Source organism: Mobula hypostoma, chromosome 29 (assembly GCF_963921235.1).
Source record: "Mobula hypostoma chromosome 29, sMobHyp1.1, whole genome shotgun sequence".
Taxonomy (NCBI): Eukaryota; Metazoa; Chordata; class Chondrichthyes; order Myliobatiformes; family Myliobatidae; genus Mobula; species Mobula hypostoma.
This window is the reverse complement of record NC_086125.1, coordinates 19,521,758-19,548,376: the sequence shown is the minus strand read 5'-3', so window position 1 is coordinate 19,548,376 and position 26,619 is coordinate 19,521,758. Positions and strand designations below refer to the sequence as shown.

Here is a 26,619-nt window from a genome sequence, read left to right as displayed (position 1 = left end):
AACATCTCCTCCACAATCTCCATCAGCATGGGTGCACCACAGGCTGTGTGCTTATCCCCCTGCTCTACTCACTTTATATTTATGACTATCAGGCTAAGCAAAGCTCCAATGCCATATTTAAGTTTTACGACACCACTGTCGTTGGCCAAATCAAGCACATAGGAGGGAGATTGAAAATATGAATGAGTGGTGCCACAACAATAGACTCTCACTCAACAAGACCAAGGAGCTGATTATGGACTTCAAGGGTTTCCTCCAGGTGTGCCAGTTTCCTCCCATAGTCTAAAGATGTATCGGTTCAATAAAATAAAAATCACACAGAGGTGATGAGGTTAATGATGGGTCCAGCACTGAGCAGTGCAGGGAACATGGCCACCGTGACTCTGCATTGATTAGCGACAAACAGAAGCACAAAATATCGCAGTGTCGACATGACTCACATCCATCAGGTCCACCAACTCTTGGGTGTTGAGGTTTGCATTGTCGTACGTGTCCAGGTGGGCCATCTCTGTGTGAAAGAACACAAGGAGAGGTAACTTAGCATGTTGGGTCCAACAGGTCTTCCTCTCACACATGCGGGAACTGGAAACCTTTATTCCCCAGCACTGAGCTCCAGCACGTAGAGTTTGAGGGTGAGCTGTAAGAAGGCAAACACAAGATGGTGGCTGGGTGAATTAATCTGTCTGCAGTCCTTGCTTTGAATTTCCTTAACTGCATTATTAAGACGGAGTTGCATTAAGACCATGTTCAGTATTCTATAACTTGTGGAATATGAATGTGTGGAATTCATTGCCACAAAACAGTTGTGGAGTGGGTGTATTTAGAGGACTTTGATATGGTTTTGATGAGTAAAGGCAGGAGAATGGGGTTGAGAGGGATCAGCCATGATAGAATGACGAAGCAGACTCAATGAGACAAATAGCCCAATTCTACTCCTATATCTTATGGACTTATAACTTGAATTGCCATTGTACCAGGGAACAGGGTTCTTCTGGCAAATGGATAATCCTTTACTTGAATTATGTCAATTCATTTTGTTTTCAAAAGACCCCTATTTTCATCTCTCAAATGCTACTGGCGCACACTTCCAGCAATATCCTGCTAGGAGTCTTTTTTACTAGACCAATATTCTGTGTGGCCAATGTTTATGGGATTTCCAAGCCTTGTTCACAGCCATTAAAGTCAAGTGGGTATCAAGACAGATGTTAGCCTCTGGTGTTGTTCACTTTTGGATAGTCTGTCAACACTCAGGGGTTGAGGACCAAAGGGTTTGCTTTCATTTGGCACCTCCGTTGGTACGACTCAGATTGGAGATTTGATTTCAATGCTGCAGAGACAAGTGGGCAATCTGGGCTCAGATTTGGCACTGATCTACTTAACCACAAGTCTCCCAAACCAGTGTACTGGCTCTTAAGCAGAGGTACTAGGGCTCAGCAAGAGCAAGGACATAAGCTAGATGCAGGAAAATTGTTCCCGATGTTGGGGAAGTCCAGAAGGAGGGGTCACAGCTTAAGGATAAAGGGGAAGCCTTTTAGGACCGAGATGAGGAAAAACTTCTTCACACAGAGAGTGGTGAATCTGTGGAATTCTCTGCCACAGGAAACAGTTGAGGCCAGTTCATTGGCTATATTTAAGAGGGAGTTAGATATGGCCCTTGTGGCTAAAGGGATCAGGGGGTATGGAGAGAAGGCAGGTACAGGGTTCTGAGTTGGATGATCAGCCATGATCATACTGAATGGTGGTGCAGGCTCGAAGGGCTGAATGGCCTACTCCTGCACCTATTTTCTATGTTTCTATGTTTCTAACTAAGGTCATAACACCATGTTCTCTCTTTGAGAGGATACCCTTCACCTCTCAATCGTTTCTAACTCTTTGCAAATGTTCCTTTTTTTGTAGATGTACTCATTTGACTTTTGAAATGCAGTTATCACCTCCCCCCCGACTTTCAATCAATATCAGATCACTGCACCACAGGCTGAAATAAATTTCCTCCTCCCCTTTGCAAATTACCTTCAACCCACACACTTCTGTCAAAGCCTCTCTAAGAGTTATGACAACAAAACGGCTTTATACTATTCCTTCTGAATTATAAATATTATACGTTTTGTATGGATTTTTCTGACTGCTGATTTTCAACATGCTGCCGGAGGAGGTGGTCAAATCAGATACGTAGAACATGGAGTAGCAATGAGCCCCCTAAGGTGTGCGTGCGCACGCATCTTCGGCTACTGGCGTACAAAGGAATTTAAACCATGCACAAAAGGTTGTCGTCCTCTACCTCAATGGCATGTTTACATTTGACGATCGTGCACAATCACATGTTTCTTTTCCGGTTTCTTATCCGGACAGTGTTGACAACATGGAGTTTGCAATAATTTGTCTGCAGATTTTATAACTGGCTTACTTATACTGTTTTGTTGAAGAAATTATTCAGTGCGCACATGTTGATGTCACTGGGAAACAAATTCCACTGCATGAATTTTTGCACACACCGGTCATTACAAATTAGAGGGAACGCTGTAGAGCCATACAGCACAGTACAAGCCTTTCGGCCCACAATCAATCTAACCCTCTGCTCCTACACAACCCATAACCCAAAAAATCTTTGATCATCTATGTACCTATCTAAGAGTCATTTGAAGTCACTAATATATCAGCCTCTTCCTGCACTGAGTTCCAGTCCCTTACCACTGTGTAAAAAACCTTCATCTTATATCCCCCCCCTAAACTTTCTTCCACTCATACAATTACGATTCCATCAGCTCCTCTAGGAACATGTTTCAGAGGCATTTAGATACAAACTTAACCAGCAAGGTTTAGAAGGATACATCTGAATGTGGGCAGTGGGATTAGTGTAGACGAGCATAAGGTCTGGCATGGATGTAATTGACCGAAGGGCCTGTTTCTGCACTGCAGGAGGTGCTGGAAGTTGGCAATGTTGTGCATCGAGCAATATGCAACTAAAGGCAATGAAGACACGAAACAAGAAGACAGCCTGTTCCTACCCTCCAGAGGATCTCGCGTCAATCCCAGCTGGCTGATGATGTAGCGTGGGATGTCAATTTTGACACCTTGACCCTCCTTCGCATGGTCTTCTGCTGCTTCGAGTAGATGGTAAAACTCTTCCGGATTAAACTCCTGTCAGTGGCAGGAGGAGAGATAGAGAACACGTTTTGAGAAAGCTTCACACAACACCAAATTCATTAAAATCCATTACCTTGGAGCTGCTTCCGTGCAAGTGTAGCCCGCATCATTCTTCCTGTTAAGTTACTGAGCAGCTCCGAGGAAACCCCTCTCAGCCTGGGATCCTTTTCCAAAAGCAACATAGACAAAATGCTGGAGGAACTCAGCAAGTCAGGCAACATCTATAGAGCGGTATAAAAAGTCAATGTTTCTGACCCGAGACCCTTCAGGACTCCCCTCCATAGATGCTGCCTGTCTTGCTGAGTTCCTCCATTATTTTGTGTGTATTGCTCAAGTTTCCAACATCTGCAAAATCCTTTCTGTTTATCCTTTTCCAGAAGTCAACTTTGAATCTCTTTAAAGATTAAAAATGCCTCTGAGGGCTACTAGAAGTTATTAACCCATATGAATGATTAATGCTGTGTCGGGAGGGAGATCCGACGTCTCTATCTTGGTCTGAAGTTATATGCACCTCCAGTTCTGCTCTAATGGCAGAGTCCTAGTGAGGGGGAGAATGAGAGACAGACTGATTAAGGTGCACAAGACGATAAAGGGCACAGATGGAGTGGACAGCCAATGCATTTTATCCCAGAGCAGTAATGGCTAATACGAGAAGATATACTTTTAAGGTGATTGAAGGAAAGTATGAGGGGGTGGGGTTATCAGAGGTAGAGTTTTTAATATAGAGCATGTAAGTGTATAGAACATACTGCTAAGTGTGGTGATGGAGGCATATACATTAAGAATGTTTAAGAGACTCTTAGACAGACACATGGATGAAAGAAAAATGGAGGCCATGTAGGAAGGAATGCTTAGCTTGATCTGTGAGATGGTTAAAAAGTCAGTACAACATTGTGGGCTGAAGAGCCCATACAGTACTGGAATGTTCTATGTTCAATATTAGCAAGGTCAACAGTTCAAGAAAATCTTAAAGAATAACTCAAATCAATGACAAATGTTGCCCTTCCAGGTGAGGCAATACTTCACCCGAGGATCTGTTAGGGTCATCTACCATATCCAATGCTCCCAATGCGGCCTCCTCTACATTGGTAAGACCCAATGTAAATTGGAGGACAACTTTGCTCCATCTGCAAAAGCTGGGGTTTTCCAGTGGCCAGACGTTTTAATTCCTATACCCATTTCCATTCTAACAAGTCAGTCCATGGCATCTTCTCCTGCACGATGAGGCCACTCTCAGATTGGAGGAGTTACATCTCATATTACATCTAGGGAGCGTCCTACCTGATGGCGTGAACATCAATCTTTCTAACTTCTGGTATTTTCTCTTTCCCTCTTCTTTAATTCCCCACTCTAACCACTTTGCCTCACTTGCCTATCACATCCCTTTGGTGCCTCTTCTCCTTCCCTATCTCCCATGGTCCACTCTACTTTCCCATCAGATTTCTTCTTCTCCAGCTCTTTACCTTTTCCATCCATCATCTCACAGCTTCTCAGTTTATCCCTCTTTCCCCACCTACCTGACTTCACCCATCATCTTCTTGTCTCCTACCCCCTTCCTTTCCAGTCTTGATGAAGGGTCTCGGCTTAAAACGTCGACTGCTTATTCATCATTCAATGTTGAATTCCTCTAGCATTTCATGTGTGTTGCTCTATCAAATCTCCGCTCATTCTTCTCTGCTCTAAGGAATAAAGTCCTAACCTATTTAACCTTTTCCTATAACTCAGGTCTTCAAGTCCTGGCAACATCTTTGTAAATTTTTTCTGCACTCTTTCAATCTTATTGACATCTTTCCTGCAGATAGGTGACCAAAACTGGGCAAGATACTCCATATTAGGCCTCACCAATGTCTTATACAACTTCAATATTACGTCCAGCTCCTGTATTCAATAAAGGCCATAGCTTTATTTGGGACCATATCTACCTGTGATGCCACTTTCAGGGAATTATACATCTGTATTCCCAGATCCTTCTGTTCTACCACACTCCTCAGTGCCTTACCACTCACCTTGCAAGTCCTACCCTGGTTTGTCCTCCCAAAGTGCAACAATCCACACTTGTCTGCATTAAATTCCATCTGCTATTTGTCAGCCCATTTTTCCAGCTGGTCCAGATCCTGCTACAAGCTTGAATGGTCTTCTTCGCTGTCAATCACACCTCTAATATTGATGTCATCTGTAAATTATCACCCAGATCTTTGTTACAGCTGACAAACAACAATGGACCCAGCACTGATTCCTGCGGCACTCCACTAGTCACAGATCTTCAATCAGAGAAGCAACCATCTACTGCCACTCTCTGGCTTCTCCTGAAAAACAGATGTCTAATCCAATTTACTACCTCATCTTGAATACCAAGTGACTGAACATTCTTGACCAATCTTCCATGCGGGACTTTGTCAAAGACCTTGCTAAAGTCCATGTAGACAACATCCACTGCCTTGCCTTCATCAACTTGCCTGGTAACTTCCTCGAAAAACTCTCTAAGATTGGTTAGACACAACTTACCACAGACAAAGCCATGTTAACTATCCCTAATTAACGTCTGTCTATCCAAAAGAATACTTTCTAATAACTTAACCACTACTGTAATCATAGTGATGATTATTGGAAGATTTCCTATGATAATTAACCAGGGCCAGTATCACTCTCAATATGAGCATGTAACAGTTTTCAGCATCATTATATCTGTTGAAGAATATTTCTTCTAGGCATTCTCATCAATAATTTTACTCAAGACATCTGTGAATAAGACCTGAATAGCTCAGTTGTGAACTTGTATGGATGGGAATCAGAGCCTCACTGCCTGACCCAAAGCCAACAGGACCTGACTATACATTCCTGGATCGGATCAGATTGGGTGTACATCCTGATAAAACTCTATCAGGTCAGGCTCAGTTACTACAGTATGTGTCCCATGTACTTAGTCGATATTTGGTGGTAAACAGATCAACTGCATATCTGAAAAGGTTAGGTAGAGAAAAATATTACAAGTCTTCATGCTTGGGCCAAGTTTGGATTGGCCTTGTCTAATTGAGTTGGGATTGGCTGTGGTCACATTGGGTTCTTCTTCTTCTATTTCCGGCTGTTTAGACGCATCTAGGCGTATTACAGCCCTCCGCAGGATGTATAATTAATTACAGAACTCCAAGGAACTCAAATTCTCGAATACAACCTAGTCTCACGTATAAACTGAATGATAGACTCTTCAATCAGATGTTGGTTCTCTTGATGGCCAAACGAAGATTTAATAGAAAACGAAAATAAATTTAAGCCAGATAGCCTCTTGAACAACATGCTTCTTTCAATTTTGTATCGATTACAGCTCAGCAAAACATGCTGGACTGTCTCTGGACTACCACAGTCACATAATCCAGTAGGATGTTTTCCTATTATCTTCAAATAATAGTTTAACCCACAATGCCCCAACCTGAGTCTTGTAAATTTCACCATATCTCTATGACTTAAAAAGTAACAGTCTGAGACCTTTTTAACTAGTGGGTGACTAGAAAAATAATGCCTGCCCCTTAATTCATTTTTCCAATCCTCCTGCCACTTCTTCTCTATACCTTTTTTAATCCTACTTCTCAATTCTGCTCTGCCTAGGGGAACTCTAATTTCTACTTGCCTGCTCTGTAAGGAAGACTTTGCAATGCCATCCACAATTTCATTTCCTTCCACCCCAGCATGTCCAGGCATCCATGAAAATCTAACTGCACAACCCATCTTCTCTACTCTAAATAACACTAAGAGAATCTCAATAACTATGTCAGGATGAGCTTTTGATTTACTCCCTTTTATAGCCTCTAAGGCAGCAGCAGAATCCGAACAGATGATAACCCTACGTGGTCGAGAGTCTTCTATCCACCATAAGGCCCAGAGGATTGCTAATAATTCTGTTGCAAAGACAGAAACACCATCTGAAACCCGGTGACCAATCTTAACTCCAAGTTGAGACACATACATCCCAGATCCTGCCCTACTGCTCTCTGGGTCCATTGAGCCATCAGTAAAAATCTTCAGATAAGATCCCCATTTATTATTTAAATATTCATTTGTGATCAACGCTGATGAAATTGCACTGCTTCCTTGAAGCTGAAAAAGGAGGAATAGGTCTAATTCTGGTTCTGGAAAGAGCCAAAAAGGGACAGGTGGCAAGCAAATTTGGTCAACTATGTCTTCCTCAGTCAGTTTCAATTTCTCAGCCCAGTTATTAACCAAATCTAAAAATGGGTTTCTTTTAATTTTACTTTGGCACTCCGACTTCCTCTGCAAACGACACTTGGTGAACAGCTGTGATTGAATCCATTTAGTTTTACCCAATACTGCAGGCCCAACTGAATTCGTCTTAAATGTAGAGGCACTTCTCCCATCTCCACACATAACGCTGGGACTGATGTTGTTCTAAAAGCTCCACAACAGAGTCTAAGTGCTTTGGACTGCACAGTGTCTAGTTTTCCAAGCACTGCCGTAGCAGCGGAACCATAAACAATACAACCATAATCTATAACTGATCTAATCATAGCTAGATATATTAAGTACATAGTTTCCCCCCCTGCTCCCCAGTCGCATCCAGCAATACTTCTCATAACATTTAAAACTTTCTCACACTTTCCAATTGTTTTATTTATATGAACCCTCCATGTAAGTCTTTCATCAAACCAGACAGCTAAAAACTTGAATACCTTGACTTTTTCTAGTGGAGAATCATATAGACACAATTCACAATCAGGAATCTTTCTTCTAAAGCCAGAAATCATATATTTGGACTTATAAGCAGAAATCCTGAAACTCCATTTATTAGCCCAGTTTTCAAGTGATCTTTAAGTCTTTTGTACCTGCCTTAATATATACGTGATGTTTCTTCCTCTATTCCAGATTGCACCATCGTCTGCAAACAATGATTTGCCAAATCCAATACCTGATCAATGATATCATTTATCATGACAGTAAAAAGAACTGGACTAATGACACTTCCCTGAGGGGTACCATTACCTAGTTTAACTGGCTTGGAGCTTGTTCCACCTATCCTTACTTGAATTGTCCTTTCCTTAAGGAAATCTTTGATCCAATTAAACATTCTTCCTCTAATTCCCGCATCATAGAGTTTAATTAATAAGCCATCCTTCCATAGTGAGTCATATGCTCTTTCAATACCTAGAAATACACATACCATTACTTCTCTATTTTGAAACGCTTTTTTAGTATCAAAATCTAAAAGGGCAACAGATTCCATTGTTGATCTTCCAGATCTAAAACCATTTTGATAGGCAGAAAAACATCCCTTATTTTCCAAAAAATAAACAAGTCTGTTGGTGACCATTTGTTCCATAGTTTTACAAAGCACTGACGTTAAAGCTATAGGCCGATACGAACTAGGACTTACCTGGCTTTAAAACTGGAACTACCACCGCATGCTTCCGTTCTACTGGTAATTTTCCTTCTTTCCACACTGAATTAAACAATGCTAGAATTTCTATTAATACAGAGTCATTTAAATGCTTAAGCAATTCATAACACAGTCCATCCCTACCAGGAGAAGTGTTTGAACCTGATTGGACAGCTACCGGCAATTCCTGAAGGGAGAAAAACAATTTTATGGAGCTATTACCATCCAAATTCCTGACCAATTTCCAACTTTCCTTCAACGTAACTTCCTTTCTCAAATCACCTAACTCTCCAGAACTGTGTAACGCTTGGAACACCTCTACAAACATATCAGCCTTTTCCTTATTGGTTACAGCTTCAATATCTCCTTCCAGCAAAGCTGGGATAGATGGTTTCCTATATATCACTGACATTCTGTGAATGATCATCCATAGCTGCTTTATAGGTGTCTCAGGGCTCAGGGTTCCACAAAATCTTCTCCAACTATCCCTCTTTGCATTTTTAATTACTCTCCTTGCTACTGTTCTTTCCTTTTTATACTCCATAACATTATCAAACACGGGGTACTTTCTTAACTTCCTGCAAGCTCTATTTCTGTTTCTTACCGCTATATCACAATTTTTATTCCACCACGGAACTAATGCTCGAGCCTTAGGAACATTCCGTAGCGGAATAGTCAACTGAGCAACTTTATGAATTATAGAACAGAGGGATTCATTCCAATCGTCTATGGAGCCCTCGCTATTAATCTCTTCTATTATATCCACAGCTTTCTCCCGGTACTCATCCCAATGGGCCAAAGAAAAATTATACCTAGCAGACCTCTCCTCAACTTCTGCTATCAAATTTCTACCAAATCTACATAATATAGGATAGTGATCACTTCCTAGTGTATATCTGTCCATAACATCCCATTCCCCAACCCTAGCTAAGTTTGAGGAAGTGATATATAAGTCTAATTGACTACAAGTATTCTTTACAATATTAAATCTTGTAGGCCTTCCGTCATTTAGCAGTACCATGTTGTATTTATCTATAAACTCCATTACTATCTTTACTTTCACTACCCCATACAGGATTATGGGCATTGAAATCTCCAACCCAGATTGCTGGGGATCTTACCTTATTCATAATTTCATCCAAATCTGATAACATCATATTACCTGGATTATAAAAGTTAATCAAAGTTATTTGACCACGAGAGCTCCAAACTTCCACAGCCACAATGTCAAGGTTAGATTTAAAATCAAGTCTTCCAAACTGGAGTCCTGTTTTTATGAAAGTTGCACACCCTCCACCAGATTTACCCATTCTGTCAGCTCTCAAACTATCATATCCAGGGATCACAAAATCTAAATGAGGTTGAGTTTGTATTGGGGTTGTATTGCCTCTGGTGGGGCTGCATTAGTCAGTGGTCATGGTTGAATCCTGTTGGCATTGGCCATGTTGGACTTGAGTTGGCTGTGGTCAGCTTGGATTGGGTTGGCATTGTCTGTGCTGGAGTTGGGATGGATTTGACTGTGGGTGGGTTGACACTGACTGCGATGGAGTTAGGAACAGCTTCTTTCACTCAGCCATCAGATTTCTGAATGGTCCACGAACCCATGAATACTGCCTCACTATTATGCTCTCTCCTTGCACTTTTTAAATATTTCTTATAGTAACACATAGTATTTTTTAGTATATTGAACTGTACTTCTGCCACAAAAGAACAAATTTCACAAAATATATCTGTGATAATAAACCTGATTCCGATTCGGAGCTCACTGCCTGAAAGAGTGGTGCATACAGACAATCTCAACACTTTTAAAAAGCTCCTGTGAGAACACTGAAGGCCTGTTACTCGCAGTGAGTGTGATAAACCCAAAAACCTCTACGTTGGTTCCATGGACACAATGGGCTGAACAGCCTCCTTCTATGAGCTTCTATGACACTGTACGTTGGTGTTATAACAAGTTGGACAGGCTTAGCAAGACTACTAATTAATGTTTATGGGTAGTAAATCTGCTAGCAATATGACTTGCATCAGTCCACCCACGAGCTGCTTGGCAAGACTCCATTTTAGTGATCACGCTGGAGTCACCAGGCAGCAATAGCACACTCCTTCCTGATGAAGGGTCTCAGCCTGTAATGTAGACGTTTTATTCCTCACCATAGATGCTGCCTGACCAGCTGAGTTCGGAGAGCTTTCTCTGTGTGTTACTCTGGATTTCTGGATGCAGAATCTCCTGTTAATATGATCCCAGCTGGAATTTCATAATACAAAGCACACTCACCAGGCACTCCAGCAAACGTGCGGGCCGGGCGATGATGATCAGCAGTTTCTTCACCAGTTGTGTCACAAAGGCAACTTCCGTACTCTCTGACCGCTCATGAGCCTGCGGGGGTGGGGGGGGGGTTAGATACACTGGTCATTAGAGAGCTGTCCCACAACACACTAATCACTGTAGTGCTGAGGGAGTCGAAGAGGCACGCATGAAGGGTGAAGATCACCAAGGGTAGGTAGTGACTGGTGTTAATTCACTTCCTTGGCACCAATATAGTCAGGAAATTACACTTAGTGGCCGCTTTATCAGCTACACCTGTACGCCTGCTTGTTAATACAAATATCTAATCAACCAATCATGTGGCAGCAATTCAAATCATAAAAGTAGGCAGTCATAGTCAAGAGGTTCATTTGCTGTTCAGACCAAACATCAGAATGGGGAAGAAATATGATCTAAGTGACTGTGACCATGGAATGATTGTTGGTGTCAGATGGGGTGGTTTGATTATTTCAGAAACTGATGATCTCCTGAAATGTTCACACACAAGTCTCTAAAGTGGCCACTGTGTGTACACCCCAATCAGTTCTGCAGACAGCCAAGTTATAGGAAGAATAACATTTCTAGTTTGCTTCTTATTTATTTTATTTAAAGAGAGGACAGTAACAGGCCCTCCCAACCCATGAGCCCATGCTGTTCAAATACACCCATGTAACCATTTAATCTACTACCCTTATGTTTTTGGAAAGTGGGGGGAAATCGGAACACCCGGGGGAAACGTTGTCACGGAGAGAACATACAAACTCCTCGCAGAGAGCAGAGGGCAATGCTGCCGCTGAAATAGTGTTATACTAACTGCTTTGCTCCAGGAAGACCCCAAAAATAAAAACTTCCTTTCTTGTTCTTTTTTTAAATGTTTATCTTTTCCCATGAGAAATAGCAGAAAAGAGTGGGGAGGGGTAGAAGGAATGGTTGGTGGCGAAGTAAGACCTTAAAGGTTATTGTGGCACATGGATCTATCATTTGTAATCCTTTCACAGGTTCCATTAGCAACATCAGCATTAATTACCCTTGCTAGTTGTAAATGATTCTCGTGAGGCTGCAGTTGGCGTACAGTTTTAGTTACTCCGTATATAGGAAAGACATCATCAAATCAGAAAGAGTGCAAAGATTTGTCAAGTCGAGTTTATTGAGAACATCTATGGACAGGTGCTATGAAAAACCTACTGCCTAGCATCAACAGGCACATGGCGCCGGAGTCACAAGAACAGAAAATAAACATAAATTATCGAAGAAAGAACACAAATATCAAAAACAAACAGTTCATTGTAGTGCAAAGATGTCACTGTGTTGCTATACTGAGTTAATGATTGGGATTTTGCAGGTTCAAGATTCAAATGTATTTATCACCTGTACATCAACATACAGTGAAATGTATTACTTGTGTAAACAGCCAACATAACCGAGGGTGTGTGAATGGAATAGTTTAAAGGAAGCAGCTGTGATGCAGGACTTCATATTTCTGTACCCCCTGCCCATCGGCAGCTGTAAGGAGATGCATGGAGAAGAAGGCGGAGGTCATCGATAATAAAGCTGTCTTTTTGAGGCAGTGGAAGCAGATACTTTCGATGGCAGGGAGGCACGTGCGGATGTTGCTTGCACTTGAAGCCCTGAGTTATACAGCGTGGTTGGGTAGGGAAGTTATTCATTGGAGCATCGGAGAGTAAGGGGTGACTTAATAGAAATGTATAAAATCATGGGGGCAGTAGATCGGGGTGAGGGCACACAGTCTTTTTCCCCAGGGAAAAGGAATCAAAAACTAATGGGAAGAGGTGTAAGATGAGAAGGCAATGATTTAAAAAGGGGACCTGAGTGGAAACTTTTTCACACCGAGGGTGGTCAGTATATAGAACGAGCTGCCTGAGGAAGGGGTTCAGGCAGCTACAGTAGCAACATTTAAAAGATACTTGGACAGGCGCATGGTTAGGGAGTGATTAGAGGGATACGGCCAAAAGCAAGCAAATGGGACTAGCTTAGATGGTTATCTCGGTCAGCATGAATGAGTTGGATGAATGGGCCGTTTCCATGACATGTTGCTCTGTAACTTTTTGATCGCAGGCTAAGCAGGTTCCTGCTTGAGATGGTATTGAAGCATCTCCCATATTGCTGTAGGTCTGTAGTCACACTGTAGGTTAGACTGGGAAAAGGCATTAGGTGGTAACTCTATGGTAACTACCACAGACAATAGCTTTTCTATTTCAGTTTTCTCTAATTAACTGAACTTAACTTCCCCTGTTAACATGGTGGAATTCAAACTCCTGACACTGGCTCAGCAGCTTAAGTCTGTAGATTTACAATTCAGTAACAAGACCATTTACTCAGCAATACCCCTAATGAAATAGTTCCCTCAAAACTCCAACAAAGCTAGAACAGACAATGGGGCTTTTTTTTTAATGCCACAAATGTGTTTGAATGAGACTGCACATGAAATAAAGATGTAATTAGAATGAAACCTGATGGCTTTTTTTCTGGATATGGAGCTTGTTTTTTTGTAATTTATTTTTTTATTGAAGTTCATCATTAAACATTAAAAAAAAATCTTTTGCAGGATCCACTGCCAAAGTCACCATTTACTGCCTATTACTATTTCTCCCTTGATTTAGTGGCTTGTTATGACTCACTTCCTCCCAGAGTCCTGCGGTCTCCTATGTCTCTTAAAATTTGTGGCACTGAGACAGCTAACATGCTGGATTTAATATTTCAAAATTCTCCGGAATGAGAAAGGATGCCGTAATGGATCTATGCTCCTCTTGATTTTATATATTTCTATTGTATAAGATAGGATGTGTAACTCAATTATTCAAAAAGGAGACAGAATTCAGGGAAAAAACATGCCAATTAGATCATAAAGCATACAACAGTGCAGGCCCTTAATTGCATGATGTCGTGCTGACCTTTTAAACCACTCCAATATTAATCTACCCCTTCCATCCCTCATGGCCCTCCATCTCTTTCATTCATATGGCCATCCAAGTCTCTCTGATGTATCTACCTCTACTTTCACCCATGGCTGGGCGTGCAACACAGCCAGCACTCTGTAAAAATCCTAGATCTGACATCACCTTCAATTTTCTTCCAATCACCTTCAAACTATGCACTCTCATATTAGCCATTCCTGCCTGGGGAAAAAGCATCTTGCTGTCCCCTCCATCTATGCCTCTTATCATCTTATACAAACCTCTATCAAGTCGCCCCTCATTCTCCTTCGGTCCAAAGAGACAAAACCAAGCTCGCTCAACTTATCCTCGTAAGACTTGTTTTCTAATCCAGGCAGTATCCTGGCAAATCTCCTCTGCAACCTTTCTATAGCTTCCACAACCTTCCTAAAATGGAGGGACCAGAACTGAACACGATAAGCATGGTCTAACCAAAGTTTAATAGAGAAGCAACATCAATTCGCTACTTTTGAACTAATGAAGGCCAACATACAATATGCCTTCTTAACCAGCCTATCAACTTGCACGGCCATTGGTTTCCATTTGTGAAAATGTTAGTGGTTATTATTAGAGCAGGTTTAGCAGGGCACTTAGAATTCAAGCAAATAGTCCTGATGAACGGTCTCAGCCCAACTTGTCGACTATTCATTCCTTTTCATGGATGCTGCCTGACTTGCTGAGTTCCTCCAGCATTTTGTATGTGTTACTCTGGATTTCCAGCTTCTGCAGAATCCCTTGTGTTTAGTATAAATGAACCAGCACATAAAATGTTGGAGGAACTCAGCAGGTCAGGTAGGACCTGTAGAGGTGAATGGAACGTTGATGTTTCAGGTCATGACTCGAAAAGTCAACTACCCATTGCCCTCCAAAGATGCTGCTTAACCAGTTGAGTTCTTCCAGCATGTTGTCTGTTTCTCCATATTCTGGAATCTGCAGTCTCCTGTCTCCTGTGTTACCTTTGTGAAAGTGAGGTTGTGTCTGACTAAGGTAAGGAAGTGTTACTGGGGATAACAAGGGACCAGTGAATACACGGACTTCCAGGCATTTGATAAGGTGCCACATCAAAAGTTCATATGGAAACCAGAGACTCACAATGTAGTTGGTCATATATTATCATGAGAAGATTTTCTGGTTTATAGGAATTGGGGAGTAGATGTAAATGTGTGTCTTGTTGTTTGCTCCCACAGGGATCTGAACTGGATTTTTAAAATATAATTTATATAAATAACTTGAATGGACGGCACCAAAGTGCATTTGCTAAATTTGCAGATAGAGCAACAATCAAGAATGAAGAAGAGATAAAGAAACGATCTGGCAATTGGAGTATATTATGGGAAAATAAACTTCCAGTCAAAATGGCTCCTGTGGTCAATGCTCCTTTGGTTAATGTCTTCTGGATAGACCATATATTTCACTTCTTTTATGTCTTTTACGTTTGTTTTTCATCTTGGGTGTGATTCTGGAACCGTTGGAGCCCGTGATTTGCTGTTTGGAGGTTGTTTGGATGTTCCTGCGCTCTGCAGTTTCCAAGAGGATTCACGAGCCTCAAGGTGGGCAGGCCATAGAGCAGCAATGGGGCATGAGCCTATGCTTAACTCCATTCCACTGATTAAAGCTTCCATTATTCACCGATTAAACCAACGAAGGAGATTGAAACACTGAGGCAAATGTGGAAGTTCAGAGATTGTTTGAGTGCTTCATTACTCTGCAGTCTCCGAGAGGATTCTGGGAGACAGAAGCAGAGTGCGCGAACCCAATGGGGGCAGGCTGCGGGACGGGGCGCGAGCTGATGTTTGGCTCCATTTCGCTGACTAAAGTGACTTGGAAGATTGAAACCTCCAGGTAAATGCAGAAAGGTGATTACCGGCTGCCTGCCTTTTGATCTCTGAAGATTGCTCTGCTATGTCAGCAGAGAGGGGAGAGCCTGCCGCTGTACCCAGAGAATGTTGCCCAGGTTTTCTGTGTTTCGGATGTGGACTTGGACTCCAGACTTTTTTCAGTCTTATAGTTTTTTCGTTCTCTGTTTCTCACCCGATCTTTCACGTTTTCTTGTGCGGGGGAGGGGATTTGGGGGCGGTGTGTCGATGTGCCTGTTCTATTTTGTTCATTTTGTGCAGGAGGAGGGATTTGGGGGTTGATGTGCCTATTCTGTTGTTTGTACTTTTTTTTTGTATGGGGAGGGGGAATTTATGGGTTGATGATCATGCTGTTTCTCTTTTCTTTCTTAGTTTGATGGATACCAGGAGAAGAAGAATTTCAGAGTTGTATACTTTGATAATAAATGAACATTGAAAATATGAAGCTGTCCACTTAGCATGATATTGAAGGAGAAGCACTAGGCCTAAATGGTGAGACATTACAGAATTCTGGGATCAGGGTGATCTCGTAACCTGGTGCGTGATTCGCAAAGGGCTAGTATGCCGACTAAGAAGGAGCCTGGAAAATAAGCGAAGTATTATTGTTTTATTGCTGGGAAATTAAACGCAAAAGTAGCAGGGATGTTGTGTCAATTACATAGAGCACTGATGAGACTACATCGAGAGTACCTTGAGCATACTTTGTACGACACAGCTTGCCATACTAAAGGAAAGATGTCATTTTATACGAGTCAGTTCCAAGAAAGTTTACCTGGAATGGGTAGATTGCCTTTGGTTGAATGGCCTAGGCTTGTACAGTATAGCTATTAAGAGTTTAGGATGGATTGTATCCAACCATATACAACCTTAAGGTGTCTGAACCAGGTGGATATGGAAAGAATGTTTCCTCTTATGGGTTAGTTTAGAACCAAGAGTCAATGTTTAGAGTAAACACAAGAGATTCTGCAGATGCTGGAAATCCAGTGCAAGACAGAAAATGCTGGAGGAACTCAGCAGGTCAGGCAGAATCCATTGAGAGGAAAAAACAGTCAACATTTCTGACCAAGAACCCTCATCAGAGTGCTGATGAAGGATCTTGGCCCAAAGCTTTGACTGTTTATTCCTTTCTATAGATGCCCGAAATGTTGACTGTTTATTGATTTCTATAGATGCAGACTGAACTGCTGTGTTCCTCCAGCATTTTGTCCGTGTCACTGTCTAGAGATGAAAGTTGGCCTACTTAAGGGTGGACAGCTTGATATCTTCCAGAGGGTCACGAGTCTTTTGAACCCTCCTTCGATTTATAGTGGAAGCAGGTTCTCTGAAAAGTTATTAAGGTAGAGGTAGATAGAAAAGCAAAGAGTTGAAAGGTTACCACAAGTAATCAAGACTATGGAGCTGAAGTATCAATCAGATCAGACATAATTGCATTAAATGGTGGAGAGTAAGCTTGTGGCAGGTAGAGAGAGGGAAATAGTAAGAGTTTGTATGATTGACAAGGTACCTGTGCAAGAGTGGGGCCTGTCTAATTGAATGTGCACAAACCTGGTATACATAAGTCAATGTGGTCATACTCCACTGGAGAATGGAGACACAGAGGCCTGTACTGGATTTGGAGGTGTGTCCATGTGTGTGGGTGGATGGGAGGGAGGGGGAGGGCTTGCTTTGCTGTTGATGCTTTGTTGCTTGTTGTGCTCTGTGTTGTTCTGCTGAGCATTGAACGGGTGCTACGCTGGTACCTGGAATATGTGGCGACTCTTGCGGGCTGCCCCCAGTGCATCCTTAGCTGTGTCGGTTGTAATGCAAATGATGCAGTTCACGCTATGTTAATTATGCACATTTGATAAATAAATCTGTAGGGACTTGTGTACATGAACAGCAGAACTACAAAACCGTATTGGAAGTATTCGTGATCTCGAGCGATTACCTCAGAAGGGTGTGTGTAGATATGTATGTGTCTGGGTATATATAAATATATATCTATTGTACAATGAAAATAGTAAGCCACCTGACCTCTCAAGCCTGTCCGGCATTCAATGTGATCATGATAGATCTGTCCCAGGCCTCATCTCCTCTTCTATACCAGATCACCACAGCTCTCAATACCCTTATCTCTCAAAAAAATTATCCATCTCCTCATAAAATATCTGCAATGATCCAGCCTCCACAACTATTTGGGATAGTGATGTCCAGACATTCACCACACTCTGTGAGAAATCCCTGCACTTCTCAGTCTCTCATTTGAGACTCTTCCACCGGCAGAAACATCTCAACATCCATCTTGCACACCCATTTAGGGACTCAACATTTCAGTGGATCACCATTTATTTTTCTGAATTCTGGAGAGAATAGATCTAACTTCTTTAAGCCATTCCTGATGGGGTAACCATCTCATTCCAGAAATTATCCCAGGGAATCCCTTCCCTACCGCCTCGATTTCCAGTATATCTCTTCTGAGATAAGGAAGAAAGAACAGCACAGTACCCAGCTACGTTCTCACCAACACCCTGTACAAATGCAATAAGATGTCCCCATTTCTAAACTCCAACTCCATAGCACGAAAAGGCTATAGAGTATGTCATTTGTGTTCCGAACTGCTTGCTACATTTGCCTGCCTACCTACTTTTCACACGTACATCACATTTTTGCAATGTCTCCCCCCCCCGTTTAGATAATAATCAGCCTTTTGATTCCTCTTAAAGGAAGTACATGTCTCAAACTTTCCCTCATCCTTTTCCCATGTTCCCATCTCTTTATCTCCATATCTCTTGTAGATTTGCGGGATCACATAGATAGGCATGGATCCCTCACACTCTGCCCCATTCTCCCCACAGACATGTGGATTTCCTCTGAGTGCTTTGGTTTCCTCCCATGTTCCAAAAAACATATGCTTAGGGTTAGTGAATTGTGGGCATGCAACGTTGGCTCTGGAAACGTAGCAAAACTTACAGGCAGCCCCAGCACATCCCCGGACTGTGTTGGTTGTTGGCGAAGACGATGTTTCAATGTGCGTGTGACAGATAAAACTAATCTTTATCTTTAATTCATTTATGTAAATAGCAGTGGTACAAGAAGTGATCTTTGGGGCATTCCAGTACAACTACCCAACCTGCAGAAGACCCATTTGTCCTGACTCGGTCTAATATGTGATAACTACCCCTCAAGGTTCAAGATACAAGATTGTTCATTGCCATTCATTAGTATTACAATGAAACGATTGTTACTCTAGATCTATGCACCTTAAAAAATACAAAAATATAAATACATATGGTTGGTTTATGTGAGGGCCTCTATCAATCAGAATTGACCATGAATATTGCATCCTAGCTGTCTAGATACGCAAGCCTGGGCAGTGTGATATGGAGAGCAAGCTGTTGTCCATGTAGCAAGCTTACCCTCGCCATACAACTAATGAACCCAAAGGAACAGCAGAGACTGATACAGCTTGGTACCAGCAGCATCACAGGAGATGCCAGTCAGCATCACAGGAGATGCCAGTCAGCATTGAACTCAACGTAGCCTTAGGGACTCCATCTCCGGATTTTCCCTTGGGGTTTACTCCTGAAGCCTTCCCCATGAGTGGGTAAAGCTGCAAGGCAGTGGAGGTTTGAGATCAGAGTTTTCCTTCTCCTAGATGAGCCGCCAACCGCAGCTGACAAGCCCCATCTGCCAGAAGCGACTGGTTTTAAGGCGCCAGTAATCCGCCTTTGCCCCTTCTCCTGTCAATTGAAACGGTTCCGCTGGGCTTAGTAGCTAAACCACACGTGAAGGCCAGGAGCTGGACTTAGTTAACTGTCAGAGGCAATTTGAAGCGCACGCCATTGGGAGCATTTAATAGGTAGTGGGAGCCTGTCCCCATTACCATGCCCGGCTATAACAACCTTAAACTTATATACAGAGTCTGATTGTATGTACATAAAGTGACACTGGGTGCAGGAGTACTTGTACATAAGGTGAGTCTGACAGCAATGACATAGTGGTGGTGAGGTGGGTTAATGGGTGGGGGAGTTTGGGGGAATAAACTGTTTTTGAGTCTGGTGGTCCAGGCATGGATGTTATGTAGCCTCTTCCCTGATGGGAGAGGGACTCTGTAATCACACTCCCCTCAGTACTGTGAGCTCTGATCTCTGCTGCTGCTGCAAAAAGCTCATTTTCATGACATCTTTATCCTGTGACAACAATAATCTTGAACTTGTGCAGCAAGTTTTCACGTGGCAACCTGTCAAAGGCCGTCTGGAAATGTGCGAGGGTAAAGGTAAAAATTGTTTCCGTAATGTGGATTCATTATAGTGTGATTGATAGGTTAGGGAACACTATGCTTTACAAGGTTACGGCAAGATCGAGAATGGAAACAGCTATTTAACCCTGTGCTTTGAAGACAATTGCAAGTTGTTCTATTATAATTCAACTTTCTACAACGTGAGGTCTCTACAGAATATAACAATCATGTTACAGCAGGGTTAGCTGCATAGATCAAGTTGTATGGTGGCCGATTAGGAAAAGGGGAGGTGCAATGAGACCTGGGTGTCATTGTACACCAGTTATTGAAAGTGGGCATGCAGGTACAGCAGGCGGTGAAAAAGGCGAATGGTATGCTGGCATTCATAGCAAGAGGATTCGAGTACAGGAGCAGGGAGGTACTACTGCAGTTGTACAAGGCCTTGGTGAGACCACACCTGGAGTATTGTGTGCAGTTTTGGTCCCCTAATCTGAGGAAAGACATTCTTGCCATAGAGGGATTACAAAGAAGGTTCACCAGATTGATTCCCGGGATGGCAGGACTTTCATACAATGAAAGACTGGATCGACTAGGCTTATACTCATTGGAATTTAGAAGATTGAGAGGGATCTTATTGAAACGTATAAAATTCTAAAGGGATTGGACAGGCCAGATGCAGGAAGATTGTTCCCGATGTTGGGGAAGTCCAGAACGAGGGGTCACAGTTTGAGGATAAAGGGGAAGCCTTTTAGGACCGAGATGAGGAAAAACTTCTTCACACAGAGAGTGGTGAATCTGTGGAATTCTCTGCCACAGGAAACAGTTGAGGCCAGTTCATTGGCTATACTTAAGAGGGAGTTAGATATGGCCCTTGTGGCTAAAGGGATCAGGGGGTATGGAGGGAAGGCTGGTACAGGGTTCTGAGTTGGATGATCAGCCATGATCATACTGAATGGCAGTGCAGGCTCAAAGGGCCGAATGGCCTACTCCTGCGCCTATTTTCTATGTTAGTATGTTTCTATAAGTTGTGAGCAATTTTAGCCCCCATATTTCAGGAAGGACATGCTGGCCCCAGATAGGGTCCAGAGGAAGTTCACAAAGATGATCCTGGGTATCAAAAACTTAATCTATGAGGAGTATTTGACATCTGTGGGACTGTACTCGATGAAATTCAGAAGGATGAGGGGGGTTCTCATTGAAAATTTCCAGAAACTGAAAGGCCCAGATAGAGTAGACGTGGAGAGGATGCATCCATGAGTAGGAGAGCTCAGGATATGAGGGCACAGCCTCGGAATAAAGGGACTTCCCTTTAGAACTGAGATGGGGAAGAATCAGTTCAACCAGAGGGTAGTGAATCTGTCGAATATAGCTTACAAGGGGCAAAATGAGACTGAAAAAAAATCAGCTATGATTGAAGGCAGAACAGACTCAATGGACTGAATGGCCTCATTCTGCTCTTATATTTAATGATTTATATCATGTATATGTGAGGAGATGTTTTAACCAATCAGGTTTAACTTTAAGCCTGTGACGTGCCTTAGTTGAAATGCTTGCTTAGCTTTATTCCAACCTTTCTTAGTTAGAACCATAGAACACTACAGCACAGAAAACAGGCCATTCGGCCCTTCTAGTCTGTGCCGAAACATTATTCCACTAGTCCCATTGTCCTGCACCCAGTCCATAACCCTCCAGACTGCTCCCATCCATGTATCTATCCAATTTATTTTTAAAACTTAAGAGTGAGCCCGCATTTACCACATCAGATGGCAGCTCGTTCCACACTCCCACCACTCTGAGTGAGGAAGTTCCCCCTAAATCTTTCCCCTTTCACCCTAAAGCCATGTCCTCTCGTATTTATCTCTCCTAATCTAAGTGGAAAGAGCCTACCCACATTTACTCTGACTAGACCCCTCATAATTTTGTAAACCTCTATCAAATCCCCCCTCATTCTTCTACGCTCCAAGGAATAAAGTCCTAACCTATTCAATCTTTCCCTGTAACTCAACTCCTGAAGATCCGGCATCATCCTAGTAAATCTTCTCTGCACACTTTCAATCTTACTGATATCCTTCCTATAGTTAGGTGACCAGACCTGCACACAATACTCCAAATTTGGCCTCACCAATGTCTTATACAACCTCACCATAACATCCCAACTCCTATACTCAATACTTTGATTTATGAATGCCAGGATGCCAAAAGCGTTCTTTATAACCCTGTCTACCTTTGACGCCACTTTCAGGGAATTATGTATCTGAACTCCCAAATCCCTCTGTTCCTCCGCACTCCTCAGTGCCCTACCATTTACTGTGTGTGTCCTACCTTGATTTGTCCTTCCAAAATGCAACACCTCACACTTGTCTGCATTAAATTCCATCTGCCATTTTCTGGCTCATTTTTCCAGTTGGTCCAGATCCCTCTGCAAACTTTAAAAGCCTTCCACGCTGTCCATAACGCCTCTAATCTTAGTGTCATCAGCAAACTTGCTGATCCAATTTACCACATTGTCTGGGTCATGCCCATTTTTAAGTTTCAGATACCTCTACAGATTTAAAGGATTTTTTAGAAAAAAAGTTTAAAACATTTTGTTGAATATAGAGACATTCCACTAGGATGCAAATATTTCCAAGCATCTTGATTGGCCTGAAGGGCAATCGACAGCCCTTGTGCTAGTGGGAGAGGATGGGTTGCAGGTTCTTGGGTGCGTGGCGACAGACAAATTGACTCACGTCTTGAAGCAGCTTCTCCAAGTTCTCCTGCAGCTCATAGAAGTAGCGAGAGGTGATGAGGCCCTCTTGCGACTTATCCAGGCAGTCTCTGGACATCTCGATGATCTGGTGGTGGATGAAGCTGAGGACCCCATCAGCCAGTGGCAGCACGTTCTCCGGCGCGTTGACCGTGAAGAACTCCTGCAGCCTCTCCTCCATCTGTGCGGTGGCCTACAGAAGCAATGACAGCACAAGATTGACATCCACTTAAAGAAAAACTTAATTGAGGCTCCAAGAACAAATTTCACCTGTTACATACAAAGTCGCCAATTTCCTACAGGCAATAAGAAATCTTTCCAAACAGTGTAAACTTTCCATCCATTGAGGCTTTGGAAGAGTTAAGGTGAGTAAAGTCCACTCAGCCCTTCCAGTATATTCTATCAGTCAATAAAATTGTACCTGACCTGTGAACTAAGCCCACAAACTAGCATTCTTCACAATCCCTTGCAAAATCTTTCAATCTCTGACTTAAAATGAACTGGCTCAGCAATGTGACATTTGCAGAAAAGAATTTAATGCTAACACCTTTGAGTGTAAAAAATTTCTCCTAACTTTATTTCTGGTATCCTCTTGGTCTCAGACATTCCAAACAGTGAGAAAAGTTTCTGTTGTCTCTTTGGCCATTCTGTGCAAAACACTGGGCCCTTCAGTACAAACACTTTCCCCTTTTCCATAGTCATAGTCATAGTCATACTTTATTGATCCTGGGGGAAATTGGTTTTTGCTACAGTTGCACCCTAAATAATAAATAGTAATAGAACCATAAATAGTTAAATAGTAATATGTAAATTATGCCCATAGACACTAGACTGTGGCCAACCCAAGTCACTTCTCTGCTTAAACCTCATATTCACTGTAGGCAGATGTAAATATGGAGAGACAGTAGGCTATAATACTGAAGTAAATTTATTATCAATTCACATCTTCAACATACTATATTGTGCTTTCTGTTTTGTTTTACTCCCTTAACGTACTTCTGTGTGGCATGATCTGCCCGAGTGGCACCCGAACAGAAGTTTTTCCACTGACAGTAATGAAACAACACAAATAGCAGTTTTTGCTGGTTGTATGTGGAGTTTACATGTTGTACCTGAGAGTGTGTGTGTGTTTCCCCGGGTAATTGGTTCACACCATGTCCCAAAAATGTGCTGGTTGGTAAGTTATTTATTTGGCTTCTGTAAACTGCCCCTTGTGTGTAAATGAGTGGAAGGATTAAGGAGGAGCTGATGGGAATATGGTAAGAATTAAGTAGTAGTTGTGTAAATGGGTGCGCCAAGGTCAGGGCGGAATGGGTGGGCAAACTAAGTGCTGCACACCTTCGATGGTATCTGTATTGGTTTATTATTGTCACAGGTACCAAATGATAGTGAAAAGCTTGTCTTGCATACTGTTTATATAGATGCAATATGTATGGACAATATGCATTGAGGTGGTAGAATGGAAAACAGTAACAGTATGCAGAACAGCTATAGAGAAGGTGAAGTGCAGGGAAACAATAAAGTGTAAGATCACAACAGGGTAGATTCTGAGGTCAAGAGTCCATTTTTTGCTGCAAGAGGGTCCATTCAAGTGCATAATAACAGTGGGATAGAAGCTATCTCTGAGCCTGGTGGTACGTGCTTTCGGCTTTTGTGTTTTCTGACTAATGGGAGAGGGGCAAAGACAGAATGTTGTGGTAGGTGGAGTCTTTACTTACACTGGCTGCTTTACTGAGGCAGAGAGTCCATGGCAGGGAGGCTGTTTTTTGTAATGGTATTCAGACCACAGGAGTACTGATACTGAGCGGAAAACAGAGAGTTCTAAGCTAGATGGCAGTCCAATGTTGCACACAGCAACAAACCACTTCAGGCTCCAGATCAAAGTCGGAGATGATTACTCACTTTTTGCGTCACTCCCTCACTCTCAGTGCCAGCTTGTTACAGCCACAACACCTGAAGCCAGTATGTCATTCACAGTCTGGACTAAATGAACCCTGGACCAATTCACTTCTGCTCCCTACCTTCGGAAATCTTTCCTTGTAGACATGGTTCATCATCACTATTTCATTGTCGTAGCAGGAAGGAGAGCGCCCGGGGCTGTAACAGATCAGAAGCCACAAATTATTTACATCAACAGCCCATGGAGAACATCTCCCCATCCTGATGTGGTATAAAGAGTTACAAGAACATGCGTCACTCCTTCACAATCCATGCCCTTTGAACATGCCATTAGAACAGAGATAAGGAGCTAAGGTACCGGTGACCCCTGTATCCATCCAGGGGGTCAGTATGGACATGGTGGAGGATTACAAATACCTGAGGATACGAATTGACAATAAACTGGACTGGTCTAAGAACACTGAGGCTGTCTACAAGAAGGGTCAGAGCCGTCTCTATTTCCTGTGGAGACTGAGGTCCTTTAACACCTGCCGGACGATGCTGAGGATGTTCTACGAGTCTGTGGTGGCCAGAGCGATCATGTTTGCTGTTGTGTGCTAGGGCAGCAGGCTGAGGGTAGCAGACACCAACAGAATCAACAAACTCATTCGGAAGGCCAGTAATGTTGTGGGGATGGAACTGGACTCTCTGACGGTGGTGTCTGAAAAGAGGATGCTGTCCAAGTTGCATGCCATCTTGGACAATGTCTCCCATCCACTACATAATGTACTGGCTGGGCACAGGAGTACATTCAGCCAGAGACTCATTACACCGAGATGCAGCACAGAGCGTCATAGGAAGTCATTCCTGCCTGTGGCCATCAAACTTTACAACTCCTCCCTTGGAGGGACAGACACCCTGAGCCAATAGGTTGGTCCTGGACTTATTTCCTGGCATAATTTACATATTACTATTTAACTATTTATGGTTTTATTACTATTTAATTATTTATGGTGCAACTGTAATGAAAACCAATTTCCCCCGGGATCAATAAAGTATGACTATGACTATGAGGAACTTCTTTAGCCAGAGCACAGTGAAACGTGGAATTCATTGTCACAGTTCTCTGTGGAGGCCAAGTCATTGGGTATACTTAAGGTGGAGGTTGATAGGTTCTTCATTGGCAAGGGTATCAAATGTTACGAGGAGAAGATGGGAGAATGGAGTTGAGAGGGATAATAATTCTGTTCCTACATCTTGTGGTCCTAGCCCTCTTTCCCTGCTGTTCTTCAGTATGTTAGTCTATTGAGGCAAATTGACATCCCTATCACAGGAGCACAAGGCCAACGTTACCACGGCAGCTTACCTTTAAGGATCTAACGGAGTTTGCGGGTCCATGAACCGGCTGCATGTTTTCTCACAATGAATAACTACATCTCAAAGCTAATCAGTTGGAAGACGCTGTGGTCATACAAGATTCCACTTTATGATTCTGGTCCGACTCATATCCTCACTGATCCTAACAGCCCTCCACATCAGGGCTTCCCAACCTTTTTTATGCCAAGGGACCAATACCATTAATCAAGGGGTTCGTGGACCCCAGGCTGGGAACTCCACCAACCTTTGCAGATGACACAGACGTAGGTGGAGTTATGTATTGTGTGGAGGGCTGTTGCAGGTTGCAATGGGACACTCACAGGATACAGTGCTAGGTTGAGAAATAGCAGCCAGTTCAACCCAGAAAGGCGTGAAGTGATTCATTCTGAAAGGTCAAACTTGAAGGCAGAATACAGGGTTAATTTTCGGATCATTGGCAGTGCAGAGGAACAAAGGGATCTTGCGATCCATTGTCCATAGATTCCTCAAAGTTGCCGTGCAAGTTGATGGGGTTGCTAAGCAGTTGCATGGTGTGTTGGGTTTCATTGGTCAGGGAATTGAGTTCAAGAACCTAGCGATAATGTTGCAGCATGAATTAGAGAGCATGGCTTGTGAAGAAAGGATGAATGATCTAGGTTTTCTGTCTTTGGGGCAAAGGAGGCTGAGATGTGACTTGATAGAGGAGCACAAGATGATAAGAGGCATAATAGTGTGGACTGCCAGGGACTTTTTCCAAGGGAGGAAATTGCTCGTA

General features: G+C 42.6%; 1 protein-coding gene across 3 annotated transcripts in view; it reads right to left on the bottom strand.

Moving 5' to 3' along the window:
- LOC134339433 (microtubule-associated serine/threonine-protein kinase 1-like) overlaps positions 1 to 26,619 on the bottom strand; it is a 347,798-nt gene that overhangs the window by 101,696 nt on the left and 219,483 nt on the right. For all 3 annotated transcript variants that reach the window (XM_063035933.1, XM_063035932.1, XM_063035931.1), the window contains 5 exons: positions 24,632 to 24,707; positions 22,594 to 22,803; positions 10,806 to 10,907; positions 3,006 to 3,138; positions 441 to 508 (listed from right to left, as the gene is read on the bottom strand). In XM_063035933.1, the coding sequence (XP_062892003.1) occupies positions 441 to 508; positions 3,006 to 3,138; positions 10,806 to 10,907; positions 22,594 to 22,803; positions 24,632 to 24,707 (589 nt within the window). The remainder of the gene's footprint in view (positions 1 to 440; positions 509 to 3,005; positions 3,139 to 10,805; positions 10,908 to 22,593; positions 22,804 to 24,631; positions 24,708 to 26,619) is intronic.